At 39.8% G+C, this 17,849-nt stretch overlaps 1 protein-coding gene across 2 annotated transcripts in view; it reads left to right on the top strand.

Moving 5' to 3' along the window:
- Positions 1-17,849, top strand: part of OSBPL2 (oxysterol binding protein like 2) — a 61,377-nt gene that overhangs the window by 2,151 nt on the left and 41,377 nt on the right. For both annotated transcript variants that reach the window (XM_034433148.3, XM_034433147.3), the window contains exon 2: positions 13,108-13,242. In XM_034433148.3, the coding sequence (XP_034289039.1) occupies positions 13,206-13,242 (37 nt within the window). In that variant the 5' untranslated portion in view covers positions 13,108-13,205. The remainder of the gene's footprint in view (positions 1-13,107; positions 13,243-17,849) is intronic.

The raw sequence follows: 17,849 nt of genomic DNA, 5'->3' as shown, positions 1-17,849 counted from the left end.
ACAAAACTCACTTAACAAATGTCTCAACAATAGAAATGTTGGGCTCAGTTGTGGTCTACCTGTATCTTTGGGCCTTGTCTGCTCTTTTTTTGTATTAGAGGAATAGAAGTTGTTTTCCATTTTTACTCAAATATTTTTTTTTAAAGCCTAGATCCGTGATGGTGAACCTATGGCACGCATGCCACAGGTGGAACGCGGAGCCATATTAGTGGGCACGCCAGCTCAGCTCTGGGGCACATGCGCGCGCTGGCCAGCTGATTTTCGGGCCTTCTGGGCCCACCAGAAGTAGGGAAACAGGCTGTTTCCTGCCTCTGGAAGGCCTGGGGGCGGGGTAGGCCCGTTTTTCTTTCTTACCTGGCTCCAGATCCTCTCTCAGGTAAGAAAGAAAAATGGGCCTACCAGGCCATCATGTGCCAGGAGCGGGGGGGGGAGGGGGTTGTGCACGCATGCACGTGGGCACGTGCGTGCGCGACCCTCCCCCACCCCCCCTCTCCTGGCACGCGATGGCAAAAAGGTTAGCCATCACTGGCCTAGATGAAGGGAACCCAACTGGTGATCTTTGAAAATAGATGTCTAGGGTTTGGTTTAAATGCTGCATTGTCTTATTCTCTGTTCCTGAATTGGAACAGCTTTTCATGATTGTGCAGCCATTCATCCTTGGTAATAAATAATAAGTTACAATAGATTGTAATTGTCCCCTTCCCCTTCTGACACTGGTGCTTGGATTCCCAAACTGTGTTTTGTTTAGCTGAAGGTCTATGCACCCTCCCCAGTTCAAGGAATATGACTGTCATACCGGCATAAAGCTATCTTAAGAATGGGATGATTCATTCTGGGTTGAGGAAAATGGCAGCCGTTCCTTGTAAATGAGGTTCCCTTGTGTGTCATTATTTTGGTTGACATTGAGTTTGACTTGCCTGGAGAATTTGCTGTCTTGGGACGTGCTGAGGGCCATCGGGTTAGAAGCCTTGAAAGGAACCAGGGCCATCAGTAATTATAGCCTCATCTTTCTCTTCCAAAGCTGATGTGAGTTGATTAACAACTGTTGAGGAACAACTGAAAAGGATACTTCTTTATTGTGTGTATTGTGTTGGCTATAATGTGACATAAAACGCAAAGTTTGATGAACTACTGTCCCAACACAACTAAGCTCTTATATTTGGTGAAGGAACGAGTCACAATTTAAGGTGGGTTCACCCCATAGCCTAATCTTTTAAAACATGTGTACAGGTGACCCTCGACTTATAATCGCAGTTGAGCCGAAAATTTATGTTACTAAGTGAGAAACTTGTCAAGTGAGTTTTGCCCCATTTTACAACTTTTCTTGCCACCGTTGTTAAGGGAATCACTGCACTTATTAAATTAGTAACACGGTTGTTAAGGGAATCTGGCTTCCCCATTGACTTTGCTTGTCAAAAGGTCGCAAAGGGGGATCACGTGACCTTGGGACATTGCAACTGTCATAAATGGGAGTCAGTTGTCGAGCATCTGAATGTAAATCACGTGGCCATGGGAATGTTGAAACGGTCCTAAGTGTGAAAAATGGTCATAACTCACTTTTTTCAGTGCCATTGTAAGTTCGGTCACTAAGTGAACTGTTGTAAATCAAGGACTATCTGTATATCCCTTAATTCCTTTCATAATGCAGTATTTGCTAGTCTTTCTCCTGGACTGTCTCATCTAACAGCAAGGATTCTGCAAATTAGCTACCTCTCTGGTAAGATCTCATGCCTTTTCCTCATAGAGGTCAATTGTAGCCAGGCATTAGACTACTTTGATCACACTGGATTTTTTTTTTCCACTGCTGGCTCTGAATAATTGAGGATTTGAAAACATGCAGCAAGTTACTGTGAAAACATTTATAGAGGTAGTAAAACAGACTTGTAAAGATAGGGGAGCACAACATTATTTTCTTCTTGGAAAGCTACCACGAGAGCGCTAAGTTGAAATTCATTTTATTTTTTCCTAGAGAAATACGTTTTGTTTTCCTAGCTGAGTACAAGTAGCGTTCAACTTCTAACCGCAATTGAGCCTAAAGTTTCCGTTGCTAAGCAAGACAGTTGTTAAGCAAGTTGTGCCCCCTTTTACAATGTTTTTTAACCACGGTTATTGAGCGAATTTCTGCAGTTGCTAAGTGAATCATGTGGTCGTTAAGCAAATCTGGCTTCCCCCATTGAATTTACATGTTGGAAGCCAGCTGGGAAGGTTACAAAACTCCCATAAGTACCTGCCAGTTGCCAAGCATCCAAATTTTGATCATGTAACCATGGGGATACTGCAATGGTTGTGAGTGTGAAAGCCGGTCATAGGTCATTTTTTTTTAGTGCTGTTGTAACTTTGAACAGTCACTAAACAAATTATCGTTAAGTCGAAGACTACCTGTAATTATATTTGGATTTGCAACTTTTTTTAAAAAAATAATACCATGGAAAGATCTATGATTTCAAGATATTTTTTCTTGTGATGTGGAAATTGTAGCATAATGTGAATAGCATGGATGGATGTTCCCTGTCATTTTCCCCATTTTACGAGTTTTCTTGCCACATTTGTTAAGTGAATCACTGCAGTTGCTAAATTCGTAACATGGTTGTGAATCTGGCTTCTCCATTGACTTTGCTTATCAGAAGATCGTAAAATATGATCACATGATCCTGGGACACTGTGACTGTCATAAATATGAACCAGTTGCCAAGCATCTGAATGTAAATCACGTGACCATGGGGATGCTGCAACAGTCATAAGTGTGAAAAACTGTTACATCACTTTTTTCAGTTCCATTGTAACGGAATGGCCACTAAACAAACTCTTGTCAGTCAAGGGCTACCTGTATCGTGACACTTTTCCCTGATTGATTTATGGCTAACCTCTACCATATCTCCCTGGACCTTGAGTTGGAAAGAAACTGTACCAAATTTGCTCCCCTTATTACTACATAATAAGCTTATGAGCTGATAGAAGATATTTTTTTGCTTAGATTTTCTCTTTTCTGCTGACTTTCAGATTCTTTCATGCTTTGTTTAGGGAGCAGTGTGCGATGGTTGGCCCTGTCATTCTACAGCAGACACAGACAAGTTACCATGGCACTGAAAAAAGTGGCTTACGATCATGGGATCAGAATTCTGATACTTGACGACTGAGTCATATTTATGACAGTTGCAATGTCCTGGGGTCATGTGATCCCCTTTTGCAATCTTCTGACAAACAAAACAATTGTGTGACCAACTTAACAACTCATTTAAGAACTCTGGCAAAAAAAGGTTGTAAAATGGGACAAAACTCACTTAACAACTGTATTGTGGAAATTTTGGGCTCAATTGTGCTGATAAGTCGAGGACTACCTGTATAATTGTCGTAGCTCACCGTAGATACTAGGGAGACTTAACACTTACGTTTCCTTAAATTGTGATTCTCAGACGCCATATCCATGAGCTCATCTATGAAATTTGCCTCTGACTTAATGGATGGAAACATATCAGATTTTAGATACCTTGCAGCTGTCATTGGTGCTGTGATTTAGTAGGGAAAAGATGAGTACAGGTAAAGACACCTTAAGCCTGTGTCACTATAATAATGGCTGGTGATAAATTGAAGGCAGCCTTATAGAGTCCCAGCAGGAAAAAACGATGTTGTAAGGTGTGCTTGTGCTACGGTTGGGTACAAGTAAATACCCAACCTTTTGTGTTTTTTCAGTATTGATTATCACTTGGTTTGTGTTACACTGAAACTAGTTTGAAAAATGTAAACTTTATTTCCTTTCAATGCATTCATCTTTCCATCATCCCTGTATGTTTGGAAACTACTTTCCAAAAATTATCTACTATTTTGGAGCTCCTTTGTACTCCATTGCTTCTGCAAAATTTAGTATTGGTCAAATGTAAACGCAAAAAACAAACTTATTTCAATATAGTAGATAAATAGTTGCATTGTGCACATCTTAAGTGTGAATCAGAATCCCCAGTTTTTTTCTTGGCTTGGCATGCAAGTTCCGAGAACTGAAGGTCTGACTTTGATTCTTCACTTGTTGGATAACAGATAAAAGTGCATTGTTGAGAAGGGTGGTTTACTGAAATATTTTGCTGAATGTGGATATTGTATCTGGCAACACAATTTAGGATGCAATACGTGCAACCTTTGTAAATTTACATAACATCTGAGTCCATTGATGCTTACTTCAAAATGAATGCATTATATTACTCTATTAATTTAAAGTGCACAGTCTTTCAAATTTAAAATAAAAATATTCATATTTTATTTCTACTTGCTCTTGCCTGTATGATCTTGTCCCAGAAATAATATTTGCTTTTTGCTTTGCAAATGTTTTCTATCAGGAAAGCAAAATTTTTTGCAATTAGTAGCAAAAGCGTATAAGTAAGAGTAATTACTTCTATTACTCAGCAATTTACGAGTGAGGAAAGAGCATATTATTGTAATTAGATGATTCTTCTGAAGTCATCTAACATTTGAATTCAGTATAATCCACTTTGATGATGGATGGTGATTTAGAAATTAAGGATTAGGTGTATTGATACCCTGTTTCCCCCAAAATAAGACATCCCCTGATAATAAGCCCAATAGGGCTTTTGAGTGCATGGCAATAAGGCCAAGCGCTTATTTCAGGGTTCAAAAAAATATAAGACAGGGTCTTATTTTTGGGGAAATATGGTAGAAAATTGGGCTGAATTAGAACCAATAAACATCAGGTGCTCTTAATATAGGGAAATATTATGCTCATGTGAAGACATTCACTAAATTGTTGGAGGCGCATCTAATTAGGAATTGCACAATAACCAAAACATGGATTAGGTGGCCTTTTAACTGATCCTTCAAGCTTTTATGTTTTTAGAATACCTGTACTGTAATGCATGAAGTGAGAACAAATTGGCAGTTAGGAAAATGTATTTGATGTGAACTGCATGACAATTAGCAATTGGGTGCAAACAAACACAATGTTAAAAAGTTACAATATTTATGTAGCTATACACATCCTAATTATATTAAAGTAACCAAAATATATTTCCAATCCTCAAGGCATGTCACAACTTTTGAGCAGCCCTAATGTTTGGAAATTGAAAGTTGAAAAATTTGACACGCCCTAGCACTGCTTTAATCTCGGTTGCTTTCAGATGCAGAAGTGGTTAAAAAAACAACTAACCAGTGAAATAATATCTGCAGATCCGTTAAAAACATTTTTTTACCATTTTGCCACATAAAAGACGTTTTGGCATTTTCATTTTTAATATAGAAATTAAGGGTTAATTTTGGTTAAGAAGCCTTGTCTAAAGTATTAAATATAATGATTCCTTGGCCGGACATATTGCTTTAGTGAAACAGAATTAATGTTGAATGAATAAATCTCATCCAGTCTTTGGATCAAGTTCTTTTAGTCTTATTCATTTATCGCTGTTGAGATTTATATCCAAAATGTAAATTGTAGTTGGCTAACTGTGGTTTGCAGAAATACGTTTTCCAAGTCATAAAAATCAGTGATGGCAATAAGCTGTAATTAAACCCATGATATACCTTAGTTAAAAGTGGAGCAAAAGATTTTGGCGGCTTGTCTCTGCTTGGGGATCATTTGCATGACACTGAATTTTAGTTTTACATGTGCAGGCAAAGTCAATGGCGTTATTTGCACACCAGACTAAGCATTCTGAATGGTCAGGAAGAATTGTTCCAGAGTTTCTCCTTTTTTGTTAACCATTGCGTAACTCGCTAAGATTTTGCAACTGTGCTTAAACTAAATTCAGCAAAACGAAGTCTTGAAATGGCTTATTTTAAATTAATTGGAACCAATCTTATGTCATCCATACGTAGTAGTTAAACCCAGTGCAGACACTTCTTAGTTTCTCTTTACGGTCCTAAAAGGAAGAGTGAAGCACGCATAAACCTGATATTCACAGCAACATTTGTCTGCTTTCACAAATCGCAATAAACAAAGTCAGGATGAAAGAAGACTTTAAATAAAGTTCTGTAGATCTGAATTTACATGTAGGAGATAATCCTGTGTGGTAGTTGACTTCAAGAAAAATGCATGTGGTTAGGTTTTCTGGTGTCATGTGCTTTGCAGAATCCATTTGTTTCAAATAAAAATCAGTATATACTGACATTTTCTGAAAGTGAATATGACCTAAGTGTCTGGAAGAGGATCAGTTGTCCTTGACTTAAACTACAAATAGTCCTTGACTTGCAACCATTCGTTTAGTGACCATTCAAAGTTACAACGGCACAGAAAAAAAGTGACTTGTGATAGTTTTTCACACTTATGACCGTTGCAGCATCCCCATGGTCACATAACCAAAATTCAGTAAGTGACACATATTTATGACAGTTGCAGTGTCCCGGGGTCATGTGATCACCTTTTGCGAACTTCTGACCAGCAAAGTCAACGGGGAAGCCAGATTTACTTAACCGTGTTGCTAACTTAACAACTGTGGTGATTCACTTAATAACTGTGGCAAGAAAAGTTGTAAAATGGGGCAAAATTCACTTAGCAACAAATTTGGAGCTCAATGGTGGTCATAAGTAAAGGACTACCTGTAGTAGAAACATTAGGGAAATGTGACCCTGTAATGCTGGAATTCGTATAATACTAAAAGACATTACAAGGGAGCAATGTCAAATGTAAATTTTGGACTTCAAGAAAACCATTGCTTTTACTAAAGTGATGAATAGGACTCTCTGGTGGGAGAAGCTAATGTGTAAAGTGCTCATGGTATGCGAGTGAGGGAAAACCTATAACATTTTTGGTAACACACCAGGCCTCAGGACCCTCTGGAAGATGTGCGAGAGGACTCTGCTCTCATGCAGCCTCTGGAGCAGGGGTGTCAAACTTGATTTCATTGAGGGCCATATCAGAGTTGTGTTTGACCTCAGGGGGGGGAGGGCAGATTGGGCGTGGCCAGCTCAACATCACTCGTGTTGGGGGCACCTGCAGTGGCCAAGTGCTAAAGCAGGACTTCCCTCAGCCCTCCCTCCCTCTCATTATAATCTTCCTTCCTTCCTTCCTTCCTTCCTTCCTTCCTTCCTTCCTTCCTTCCTTCCTTCCTTCCTTCCTTCCTTCCTCCTTTTTTCTTCCCATTGTTCCTTCTTTTACTTTTTCTTTCCTCTTCCCCTTTTCTCCTTTCTTGTCCTTTCTTGGGTGCTCAAATGCAAAAGGGGGAACGTTTCTCCTATTGTTTTGTTTTTAGTTTGTTTTGCGAGCCCTCTGCCAGCAAAAACTTAAAACCCCAGCGGAGTCAAATGAGGCATTTTCTGAATTTTTTGACACCCGGAGGCTCAAAAGATTCACCATCCCCATCTGCAGACCACAGGTTGAGAACCACTTCCCTATAGCAAGGAAGTTGAATTCTAGTAGTCCTTGTGGTGAGTGTTTCCTGACTTGGCTTCAAAGAGCTGACAAGTTACATATAGAATCATAAGGCTGGAAGGGACCTCGGAGGCCTTCTAGTCCAACCCCACTGCCTATTTAGGCAGGAGTCCTTATACCATCCTTTCCCAACAATCAATCAAATGGTCATCCAATCTGTTTTTTTTAAAAAAACCTCCAGTGATGAAGCACCCAGAACTCAGGGAGACAAGCTATTCCACTGATTCCTTATTCTCTGCAGAAAATTCTCCCTGTCAGAAAAATTATCCTTATTTGTAGGTTGGAACTCTCTTTTAACAAGCTTGCACGCATTAGCGTTACTTCTTGTTCTGCCCTCTGGTGCTTTAGAGTATCAGTCAATCCCTTCTTTTCTATGACAGGCTAAATCAGGGGTCCCCAAACCTGGCACTTTAAGACTTGTGGACTTCACCTCCCAGAATTCTTCAGCCAGCTATGAATTCTGGGAGTTGAAATCCACAAGTCTTAAAGCTGCCAAGTTTGAAGACCTCTGGGCTAAATATTCCTCCTGCCCCCAACAAATGTTCTTCTGGCCTCTCCTTTTGGCACATGCTCTGAATCTTTTGTCGATCCCTTTTTTGGCTGTACTTGTGTACCTTAGCCAGTTATCCTTTGGGCGAGGCCTCTGATTGCCTCACGATCTATTGTTGGGCAAGGATTTAATCTCCGTGAAACCTTTAATTGTGGCCTTCTTTAAAAAGATACGGGTGTGCTTGTGGGTAGGAGAACCATGATCCTATTTTGAAACATTTTATAGGGCACACAGGGTTAGGTAAGGGTGGAGGTGGGCAGATTGTATGGAATGAATCCATGGGGAAATGAAAAGAAGATTATCCATCTTCTTTTCATTTCCCCATGGATTCATTCCATACAATCTGTCCACCTCTACCGTTACCTAACCTGTGTGCCCTATATGATAATCACGCTAAAAATTGCAGTTGATACCACCAAAGGTGCTTTCTCGGGAGGCAATTGGACTTTCTTCTTTTATCTTTTGAAGATGTTTCGCTTCTCATCCAAGAAGCTTCTTCAGCTCTGGCAGGATAGTGGGGAATGGAAGGATTTATATTCCTTGCAGACAACTGGTAATCCACATCTTTTTAGCGAGTTGTTGAAGCACGTGGAGGTTTGTCCGTGTCCTCAGGGTCACCTGAGTGATGCTCCTGGTTCCTGTAGTCTGCAATTTTTCTCTGGAAATCTATTCCTACTCCCACACCATTCAAAGGGTGTTCATCCCAAATTGTACAGCTAAAAGTCTGTAGAGATTCTCAGTCATCCAGGTCATGGTTGTCCCAAAGGTGCTTGTTCAGGAGGCAACTGGATTTCCTTCTTTTTTCTTTAGAAGACGCTTCGCTTCTCATCAAGATGCTTCTTCAGCTCTGATAAGATAGTGGAGAATGGAAGGATTTTTATATTATTGACATTACAAATGAACGGGTTGGTCACCTTTCGACTTGCCATCAGCTGCACCCGAGTTCTGAAAATGTTGTCGTTCTGTAATTCTTCTGTCATTGAGATGGCTAGCATTAAGAGATGTTGAATGCCAGCTCTACAGCTAACCTATAACAAACAAAAATAAAGAATTATTTCAATCAATATATTTATTTTGATACTAACTATATACAAATTACAGGTAGTTCTCAACTTAACAGTTCGTTTAGTGACCGAAGTTACAACATCCCTTAAAAAAGTGACTTAGGACTGCTTTTTCACACTTACAGCCGTTGTGGCAGCCAGATTCACTTAACAGCCGTGTTAACTAACTTAACAAATGCAGTGATTCACGTAACAACTCTGGCAGGAAAGAGGGGGCAAAATGGGGCAAAACTCACTTAACAGCTATCTCACTCAGCAACTGAAATGTTGGGCTCAGTTGTTGTCATACGTTGAGGATTCCCTGTAATAAAATCAAAACATTTCCATAATGCCTATGGAATAAATAAATAATCATTGTTAAAGGACAGGGCCGGTTTATCTGCAGAGCGCTTTTCTTTAAGGACATCTTCACTTTCTACCAGGTCAGATGGGGTTGGCATGCTTCTAGTCCCTCCCTCTAAATCAGGGGTCAGCAACCCGCGGCTCTGGAGCCGCATGTGGCTCTTTTATCCCTCTGCTGCGGCTCCCTGTCGCTGGTTGGCTCCACAATTGATAGGGCTTTCGGTTAGGGCAGGTAGAGGAAAAAGGATGCTGTGCTAGGAGGAGACTCTATGGTGGGGGAACTGGACTTCCGGTCAGCTCCAGAATTGAATGGGGGGCTTCCGGTTAGGACCTTTGTGGCTCTTTGAGTGTTTAAGGTTGCCGACCCTTGCCCTAAATATTGCCATTTGATGGAAGCTAGGAAACAGTGCCTTTTCTGTGGGCTGCCCCTGCCCTATGGAACACTCTGCCCCCTAAAGTTTGGTGGGCATCTACCCTCCTAGTTTTCCATAAAGCCCTGAAGACACGGCTTTCCCCCCAAGTGCTTGGGATAAGATTAATGGCTGTACATCAGAAGCTTGACTTAGTGCCAGGGTTTTGTTTTTAATGAGTTTGTTTTTAACAGCGTTTTTATGTTGTTTTGATTAGGAGCCGCCCAGAGTTTGTTATAAGATGGCAGCTATATAAATGCTTTAAATAAATAATAGAAACATTCCTACTAATGAACCAATTATGCAATTAGAATTTTGGATTGTTACTAACAACGAGCCTTGTATGAGAATGCAATAAAAGCCATTGTAGAGGCTTTTATTGATTGTTTCGTTAGACTTTTTAAAAGCAAGAAATATAAAGGAACATCATCACTCAGAAGAAGAACCATACAGAAAGCAATAAAACTGACAGAAGTTTGACAACCCACCCTATTCCAGGGCCTGGGAGAAAATAAATAAATAAATAAATAAATAAATAAATAAATAAATAATAAATACATACATACATACATACATACATACATACATACATACATCCACTCGGTTCTGGGCTTTTTTCTTTTCTAACAGCTAGCAAGCTCGTACTTCTTATATATTCTTACTTCTTCGTAGGATTTATGTGTGTTTTTCTTTTAGCCACTGAGCTATATAAGTCTCTCACCAGGCAGCAAAGGCTTGCTGGCTGCCAGAAGGAAAAAAGCCCAGAATCGAGTGGATGTGACTCCACTGAGCTAGGGCTGCAGAAAAACCTTGGTTACGTAGGAAAAACCTGGCTAAAAGATTATTTATATATATATATATCTGTGTGTGTGTGTGTTTTTTTTTTTTTTCTTCTAGCCACGTTTTCCCTATGTAACCAAGGTTTTTTGTAGCTCCAGCTCAGTAGAATCACATCTACTCGGTTCTGGGCTTTTTTCTTTTCTAACAGCTAGCAAGCTCTAACTAGAGCTTGCTAGCTGTTAGAAAAGAAAAAAGCCCAGAACCGAGTAGATGTGATTCTACTGAGCTGGCGCTACAAAAAACCTTGGTTACGTAGGGAAAACCTGGCTAGAAGAAAAACACACATAAACCCTACGAAGAAGTAAGAAAATTTATACATATATATCCCATCTTTATTATTTTTTTTTTACAAATACCTACCTGCCTCCTAATTTTTCTTCAACGACAACCCTGTGACGTGGGTTGGGATGAGAGTAATTTGGCCAAAGTCTCCCAATTGGCTTTCACAACTAAGAAAGTGACTTGAACTCATGGTCTCCTACTTTCTAGCCTGGTGCCTTTCAAAGTTTTTCTGAAAATCAAGGTGTGAGCCACATAGATCACTGGGAAGATATCATACCTGGCAGCAAATGCAGAAAAGATATACAGGTAATCCTCAATTTACAACTAGTCACTTAGTGACCATTCAGAGTTACAATGGACTGTGATGACTCCCCCGCACGCTTCTCCAGATACCTCTCCAGATATCAGCTTGGAGGAAGATGAACCAGTTCTGGGCACATCAGGAGGGGAGTTGGTCAATGGCTCCAAGCAGCTGTCTGAGAGTGATTTGGCTTGAAGCAGAGCTGCAACAGGACAACCCAGAGGCTTCAGGTGGGGAAAGCATGTAGCTGCAGCCGATCAGCGAAGAGGAAGAGGAACTACCTTCTGCATCTGATCCCAAAACACTAGGGCAGAGAAAAGGCTGGAACAGCGAAGGTCAGCCAGATTACTCATGAGGAGGCAGCCTCACCTTTCTTGATGGGCTGCACTAAAAATTCACTGTTTAACACAGCAGACAGATGGAGGCGATGCTGGGAACAATGTGTTTGTTTCCTAGCTATGTGTTCTTGCCTTGAACTTTGGATTGTGTCTCTTCAGCTGTTGCCTTTGCCTTTGTTGCTTTTGCCTAGTGGACTGCACTTGCCTTTGCCTTTGTCTTGAGGACTAGTGTTGGCTTCATTTGAGTAGTCTGTGAAACTCATTGGGGTTGAGCTGGTGCCGGCGCAGGGAATTTCACTGCTGTTGTAACTTTGAATGGTCAGTAAATGAACTGTTGTAAGACGAGGTCTACCTGTATTCCAGGTGTGGCCTTACTAAGGCTTTATAAAGCAGTGCTAATACTTCATGTGATTTTGATTCTATGCCTCTTTTTATACAAACAAGAATTGTGTTAGCTTTTTTGGCTGCTGCCACAGACTGCTGGCTCATATTTAAGTGATATTTTGGGTAGTCTATTCTATGTTGAGCTTTATAGGGGATGATGTGCATCTTGAATTGCACCCAAAAGCCAACTGGCAAGCATTGGAGTTTGCACAGCACTGAGGTCCCATGGACGTACCGAAGCATTCCTTTTACTGCATGTTCTGTGGTTTATTTACTCTATTATTCTGTAAATAGAATCATTAGAAATATGTCACTTCTTTTCCAATCTAACAAAAAGTAAGATTTGATGGCTAAAATAACATTATGATCACAAGTCCATTTTTTTTTTTTACAACCTGATTGTGATCAAGGTTAATTTTTAAAAATATCCTTGCTGTATTTTTCCTTTCAATACATCATTTTCTTATGTTTTAACTTTACCGGTAGTTCTTGACTTAACGGTCACAAATGAGCCCAAAATGTATGTTGCTAAGTGAGAAATTCGTTAAGTGAGTTTTGCCCCATTTTGCGACTTTTCTTGTCACGTTTGTTAAGTGAATCACTGCACTTGTTAAATTAGTAACACCATTGTTAAGAGAATCTGCTTTCCCATTGACTTGGCTTGTCAGAAGGTCACAAAAGGTGATCACATGACCCCGGGACACTGTAACCGTCATAAATATGAACCAGTGGTCAAGCATCCAAATGTAAATCACGAGACCATGGAGGTGCTACAGTGGTCATAAGTGTGAAAAAAGGTCATAAGTCACTTTATTCAAGGGCATTGTAACTTCAAATGGTCACTAAATGGACTGTTGTAAGTTGAGGACTACCTGTATTAACTTCCCAGAGCAGTAATCTAAAAACCCATCTCTCTCTCCATAACTCAGGTGGTAGAACAGAATTTGCTAAGTTTTAATTCCTCAATTTTGTGCTGAATTTTTTTCTTATTAAATTCCTTAGTTTGAGAAGGCTGGTTTAGACAAAACCTGACAAGAGATGTTGCAAACCAAAGTAGCCTGCACACTGTAATTGCTTAATTTATTTTATGAAGTTGCCCAATGTAATTTAGAAATTTAATATGTACTAATTACGTTGGGTAACAGCATGAAACGAATTAGGGGCTGGGTGTTTTGAGATAATCCAGATAAATAAAGAACATTATTGTTTTTCTTCCTCCTCTCTATTCAGGACATCTGGAACTATTTTGCTTTTATGAAAACGTGATCGCGTCAATAACAACTATGCATTAATGAGATACTGAAGAGAGATAAAAACCAACTAAAAGAATGAATAGTGAAGAGGAATTTTATGATGCTGTCACAGGTAAGTTAATCCTGTATAAAGTCTAAATTTGTCAGAAACCAGGATCCTGTGTTTCTGTCCTGTGGGGCACACACATAATAATGCTGGGAAGGCAGCTGTCTTAGGGCCCATAATATCTGCTGGGTTCCCTCCTTCCCTATTCCTTATGCCTTCAATTTTTTTCTTTCAACAAAACAAGCCTCTCTGATTACATAAGGCAGAGATATCAAACTGGTGGCTCGGTGGATGGATGAGTCACACGCAGGCCACACCCACCCTAACTCCGCGAAGAGAAAAAACACACGTCATGTGACGGCAACGTGATGTGGCAAGTTTGACACCCATGACATAAGGCCTTGGAGCCTAGTGGACGAGCAGAACCACTATGGTTTCATCACCATACCTCCTGCTCTTGAATCAACCATTGCTTTAGCAGTAGCCATTTATTTATTTATTTATTTATTTATTTATTTATTTATTTATTTATTTATTTATTCATTCATTCATTCATTCATTCATTCATTCATTCATTCATTCATTCATTCATTCATTCATTCAATTTATATGCCGCCCCTCTCCGAAGACCCAGGGCGGCTCACAATACACTCAAAAAAGCACTATAAAAACACTTAAAAATTAAAAACATTAAAACCCATTCACACCATTCATGGCCGGATCTCGTCAGATTGCAAAGTGAGATCAACGGCCCCAGGCCTTAGTGGAAGAAGAGCCCTTGGAGGTCCTAGTTGACTGCTGTCCTCTCTCCATTGCTCTTCTTGTTGTCCTCCTTCCTGCTAGCGAAGGAACCCAGAATGAACAAGGTTCTCAGGGGAAGGGGTACCAGCTTATGAAACGCAAAAGAGCAGGGTCACACGTGAAGGTCCAACAGAATCTTCTCAACTGATGGTTAGTACTTGCTTAGAGTCAGATAAGAGTCTACGGAATTCAAGAGGGACTTGTGGCTATAGAAGAATTCTAGGCTGATTCCTCTTTTAACTCTGCCCCCCAGGTTCTACCACTCCTTTTCTTATAGAGCTTCAGTTATTCCCATGTTTGTCTGAAATGGAATAGGGTCTCCTGCTTAAGCAGGGGGTTGAACTAGAAGACCTCCAAGGTCCTCCCAACTGTTGTTCTGTTTGTTTCTCAAATTGTTAGGCAATTATTTTTGCTTAGGAAATCCTTCCTTCCTTCCTCCCTCCCTCCCTTCCTTCCTTCCTCCCTCCCTCCCTCCCTCCCTCCCTCCCTCCCTCCCATCCATCCATCCATCCATCCATCCATCCATCCATCCATCCATTGGGCTATAAAAGGAGATAAAAGCAAAATCCCTAACCCTAATCCTAATCCTAACCTCAGGGCACTCATTCTTAAGTACCTTAACTTAGTACCCTTTTTTTTTTTAAATTTATATGCCGCCCTTCTCCGGAGACTCAGGGCGGCTTACAATGCGTTAAGCAATAGCCTTCATACTTTTGTATATTTTATACAAAGTCAGCTTATTGCCCCCACAACTGGGTCCTCATTTTACCTATCTTAGCTTAAAGGATGGAAGGCTGAGTCAACCTTGAACCTGGTGAGAATTGAACTCGCAGTAATTGCAGGCAGCTGGAAGCTAAATACTACCTTTTAACAGTAGCATTAGTCTGCTGCGCCACTCAGACTCTTATCTATCTATCTATCTATCTATCTATCTATCTATCTATCTATCTATCTATCTATCTATTTATTTATTTATTTGTCTGTCCAATTTATATGCCACCCTTCTCCGTAGACTCAGGGTGGCTTACAATGTATTGTAGCAATAGCCTGCATACTTTTTTGTATATACCTGCTTATTAGGGCTTTCGCCCCCCCCCCCAAGTGGTGTTGTTCTATACAAAGTTGGCTTATTGCCCCCACAATCCGGTCCTCAATTTACCTACCTCGAAAGGATGGAAGGCTGAGTCAATCTTGAGCCTGGTGAGATTTGAACTTGCACTAATTGCAGGCAGCTGGCAGCTAAGTGCTAGCACTTAACAGCACTTTAGTCCGCTGCACCACCGAGGCTCTTAAACTCTACCTAAACTACCACCCTAAACTCTAATCATATGTTAATTTTGTAAACTTGCCGCTTCCAGGCTGTTCACACATTACTAGTTTTCTATACAGATAAAATTATTATTTTGTAAATGAGGTTCAATTATAATATAGTTAATTATGTGCATCTCTCTTTCTCTCTCTCTCTATCTCTTGCATATGAGATTATGAATATGCCTGTCGCTTTCTCACATGCTCTAATATCAAAGTAAGTGCTCCTGTGCTGACAAAAATAAACTAGAAAAGAGAAAAACTAGCACTCTTTGAACACATGGTCATGCATTCTTAGTAATACCCACAGCCCAGCATATTTGATGGTCATCCAGAGGCTTGCCATATTATTTTAGACAAGCAACATGCAAACATAAGGAATTAATTGGCTCCTTTGGGCTTCTTAAAGCTTACATCAAACAGGAAGGCATAACCAGATGGCCCTTTTCTTGTTACTTCATTGAAAACTAGATTCTAATGGAAGTTAAATAGCTATGATGGTGGTTAGGGGAAAAGGCAAAAGGCATACTTTGGTTTGAGATAAGTGGACTCAGAACTTTGTGAGGGATAGAGGTGTAAACAAAAACTAGAAAAACAGGTGACTGCTGTTTTCAAAACTAATACGCAATACTGGGAAGGCTAAGAGTTTAGCAACAAGAACCTTGCTGTTTAACAATGTTTTCTTCAGTGGAAAAAAATAATATCAGATTGATCACCTTGGAAATATACCAGAACAGAGGATTCTCTCCTAATTGCAAATAATTACATTATATATATCCCGAAACATTGGGAATTACTACCTGCAAAATAAAGAGTGCTATTTTGCTTTTTCTCCAAGCTCTGTAAAAATAGTTCTGTGAATAACAAAGTATATACATAAAATGTGTTCTAGCCATTAACAGTTCCGTATAAATGCCAAAACAATTTTAAACATTTGCCATCATTTATTTAATTAGACTTCTACCTCCCATGATGGGGAAAAAAAAGATTTTCAGCAATTATATCAATGTTTTTTGAACTTGGCAACTTTAGGATGCCTACACACTCAGAATTTCCCAACCATCATCACTTTCTTCTGTTCTAAGTTAGGCTGCAATTGGCACGCTAAATTAAGTAAGTACCTTCTTGGGATGTGTCGACTGGTCGTAACTCAAGGACTACCTGTAAAATTGGGTTCGGTCACGTGATGTTACATATCACTTGTTCTGTTCAAGTTCTGCATTCACTTACTACAATTCCGAAAGGCAACAAGTTAAAGACTCGACGATCGATTTATTCAGTTTCTGGATTGTATTTCAAAAACAGTAAAAATAAGTGTTCACAATTGTTCTCAACGTTGTGTTAAAAGCTTTTTCAGATTCAGCCAGGTCTCAGAGTTCAACCTTGTTTTTGTAATTCTTTCAAAGTACATAGCTGATTAGAAGATATTGCAGCCGATGAGGTGTTTCTGACTATTTCAGTGAGAGAGTCTCAAGAGATTTCATGTTTGTTTCATTAAAGATTAAATCTTGCAATCTATAGGAATTATTGCCTCTCCATTGATCAAGCCCATACAGTCCTAGGCTGCATCAAGAGAGGGATAGTATCGAGATCACTTGAAGTCTTAATACCACTTTATACCGCTTTGTTAAGACCACGCTTACAATACTGCGTCCAGTTTTGGTCACTATGATACAAAAAAGATGTTGAGGCTCTAGAAAGAGTGAAGAGAAGAGCAGCAAAGATGATTAAGGGGGTAGAGGCTAAAACATATGATGAGCAGTTGCAGAAACTGGATATGAAGAGAAGGACTAGGGGTGAAATTATAGCTTTTTTCCAATATTTGAGGGGCTGTCGCAAACGAGGAGGTCCATCTATTCTCCAAAGCACCTGAGGGCAGGACAAGAAGTAATGGATGGAAATTTACCAAGGAAAGATCCAATCTAGAACTAAAGAGGAATTTCCTGACAGTGAGAACAATTTAACCAGTGGAACGGCCTGCCTCCAGAAGTTGCGGGTACTCTAACACTGGAGGTTTTTAAGAAGAGATTGGACAGCCATTTGTCCAGAATGGTCCAGGGTTTCCTGTTTGATCAGAAGATCTACAAGCTCCCTTCCAACCCTGTTAGTCTGTTATTCAAATTTTTTCTATGTATACTTTAGGTAATTTTTTTTTTAAAAAAAAAAAAGTAAATTATATATTTTTTTCACCTTGTGAGTCCACAATTCTTTCTGTTGTTTTTGTTTTGGCAGGATCATCCTTCATTCTAAGAAAGTTTTCATTTTACGAATTATAACTTCATGTTTGGGGAAAGTATTTGCTTTCTCTTGGTGCTCAGCTTAAGATTTATACCCCCTGAAATCTTGACAGAATTGAGATCTTCTTTATTTGAGTGATTTGGTGAAACCAGTCATCAATATTTTAGGTTACATATAAAGATCCTTAAATCGTAGGATGATTTTACCTATGCGAGACTTGTAATGTGGCTGAAGAATTACTTATACATTTTTTGAGATTACATTGCAACTCTCGTAATACTGGTAGTCCTCGACGTACGACAGTTCATTTAGTGACTTCGAAGTTA

This window comes from Pantherophis guttatus, chromosome 3 (genome assembly GCF_059756535.1).
Source record: "Pantherophis guttatus breed Tessera chromosome 3, ASM5975653v1, whole genome shotgun sequence".
In the NCBI taxonomy this organism is placed as follows: domain Eukaryota; kingdom Metazoa; phylum Chordata; class Lepidosauria; order Squamata; family Colubridae; genus Pantherophis; species Pantherophis guttatus.
Note: the sequence above shows the minus strand (reverse complement) of the source record. Positions and strands in the feature narration are given on the sequence as shown.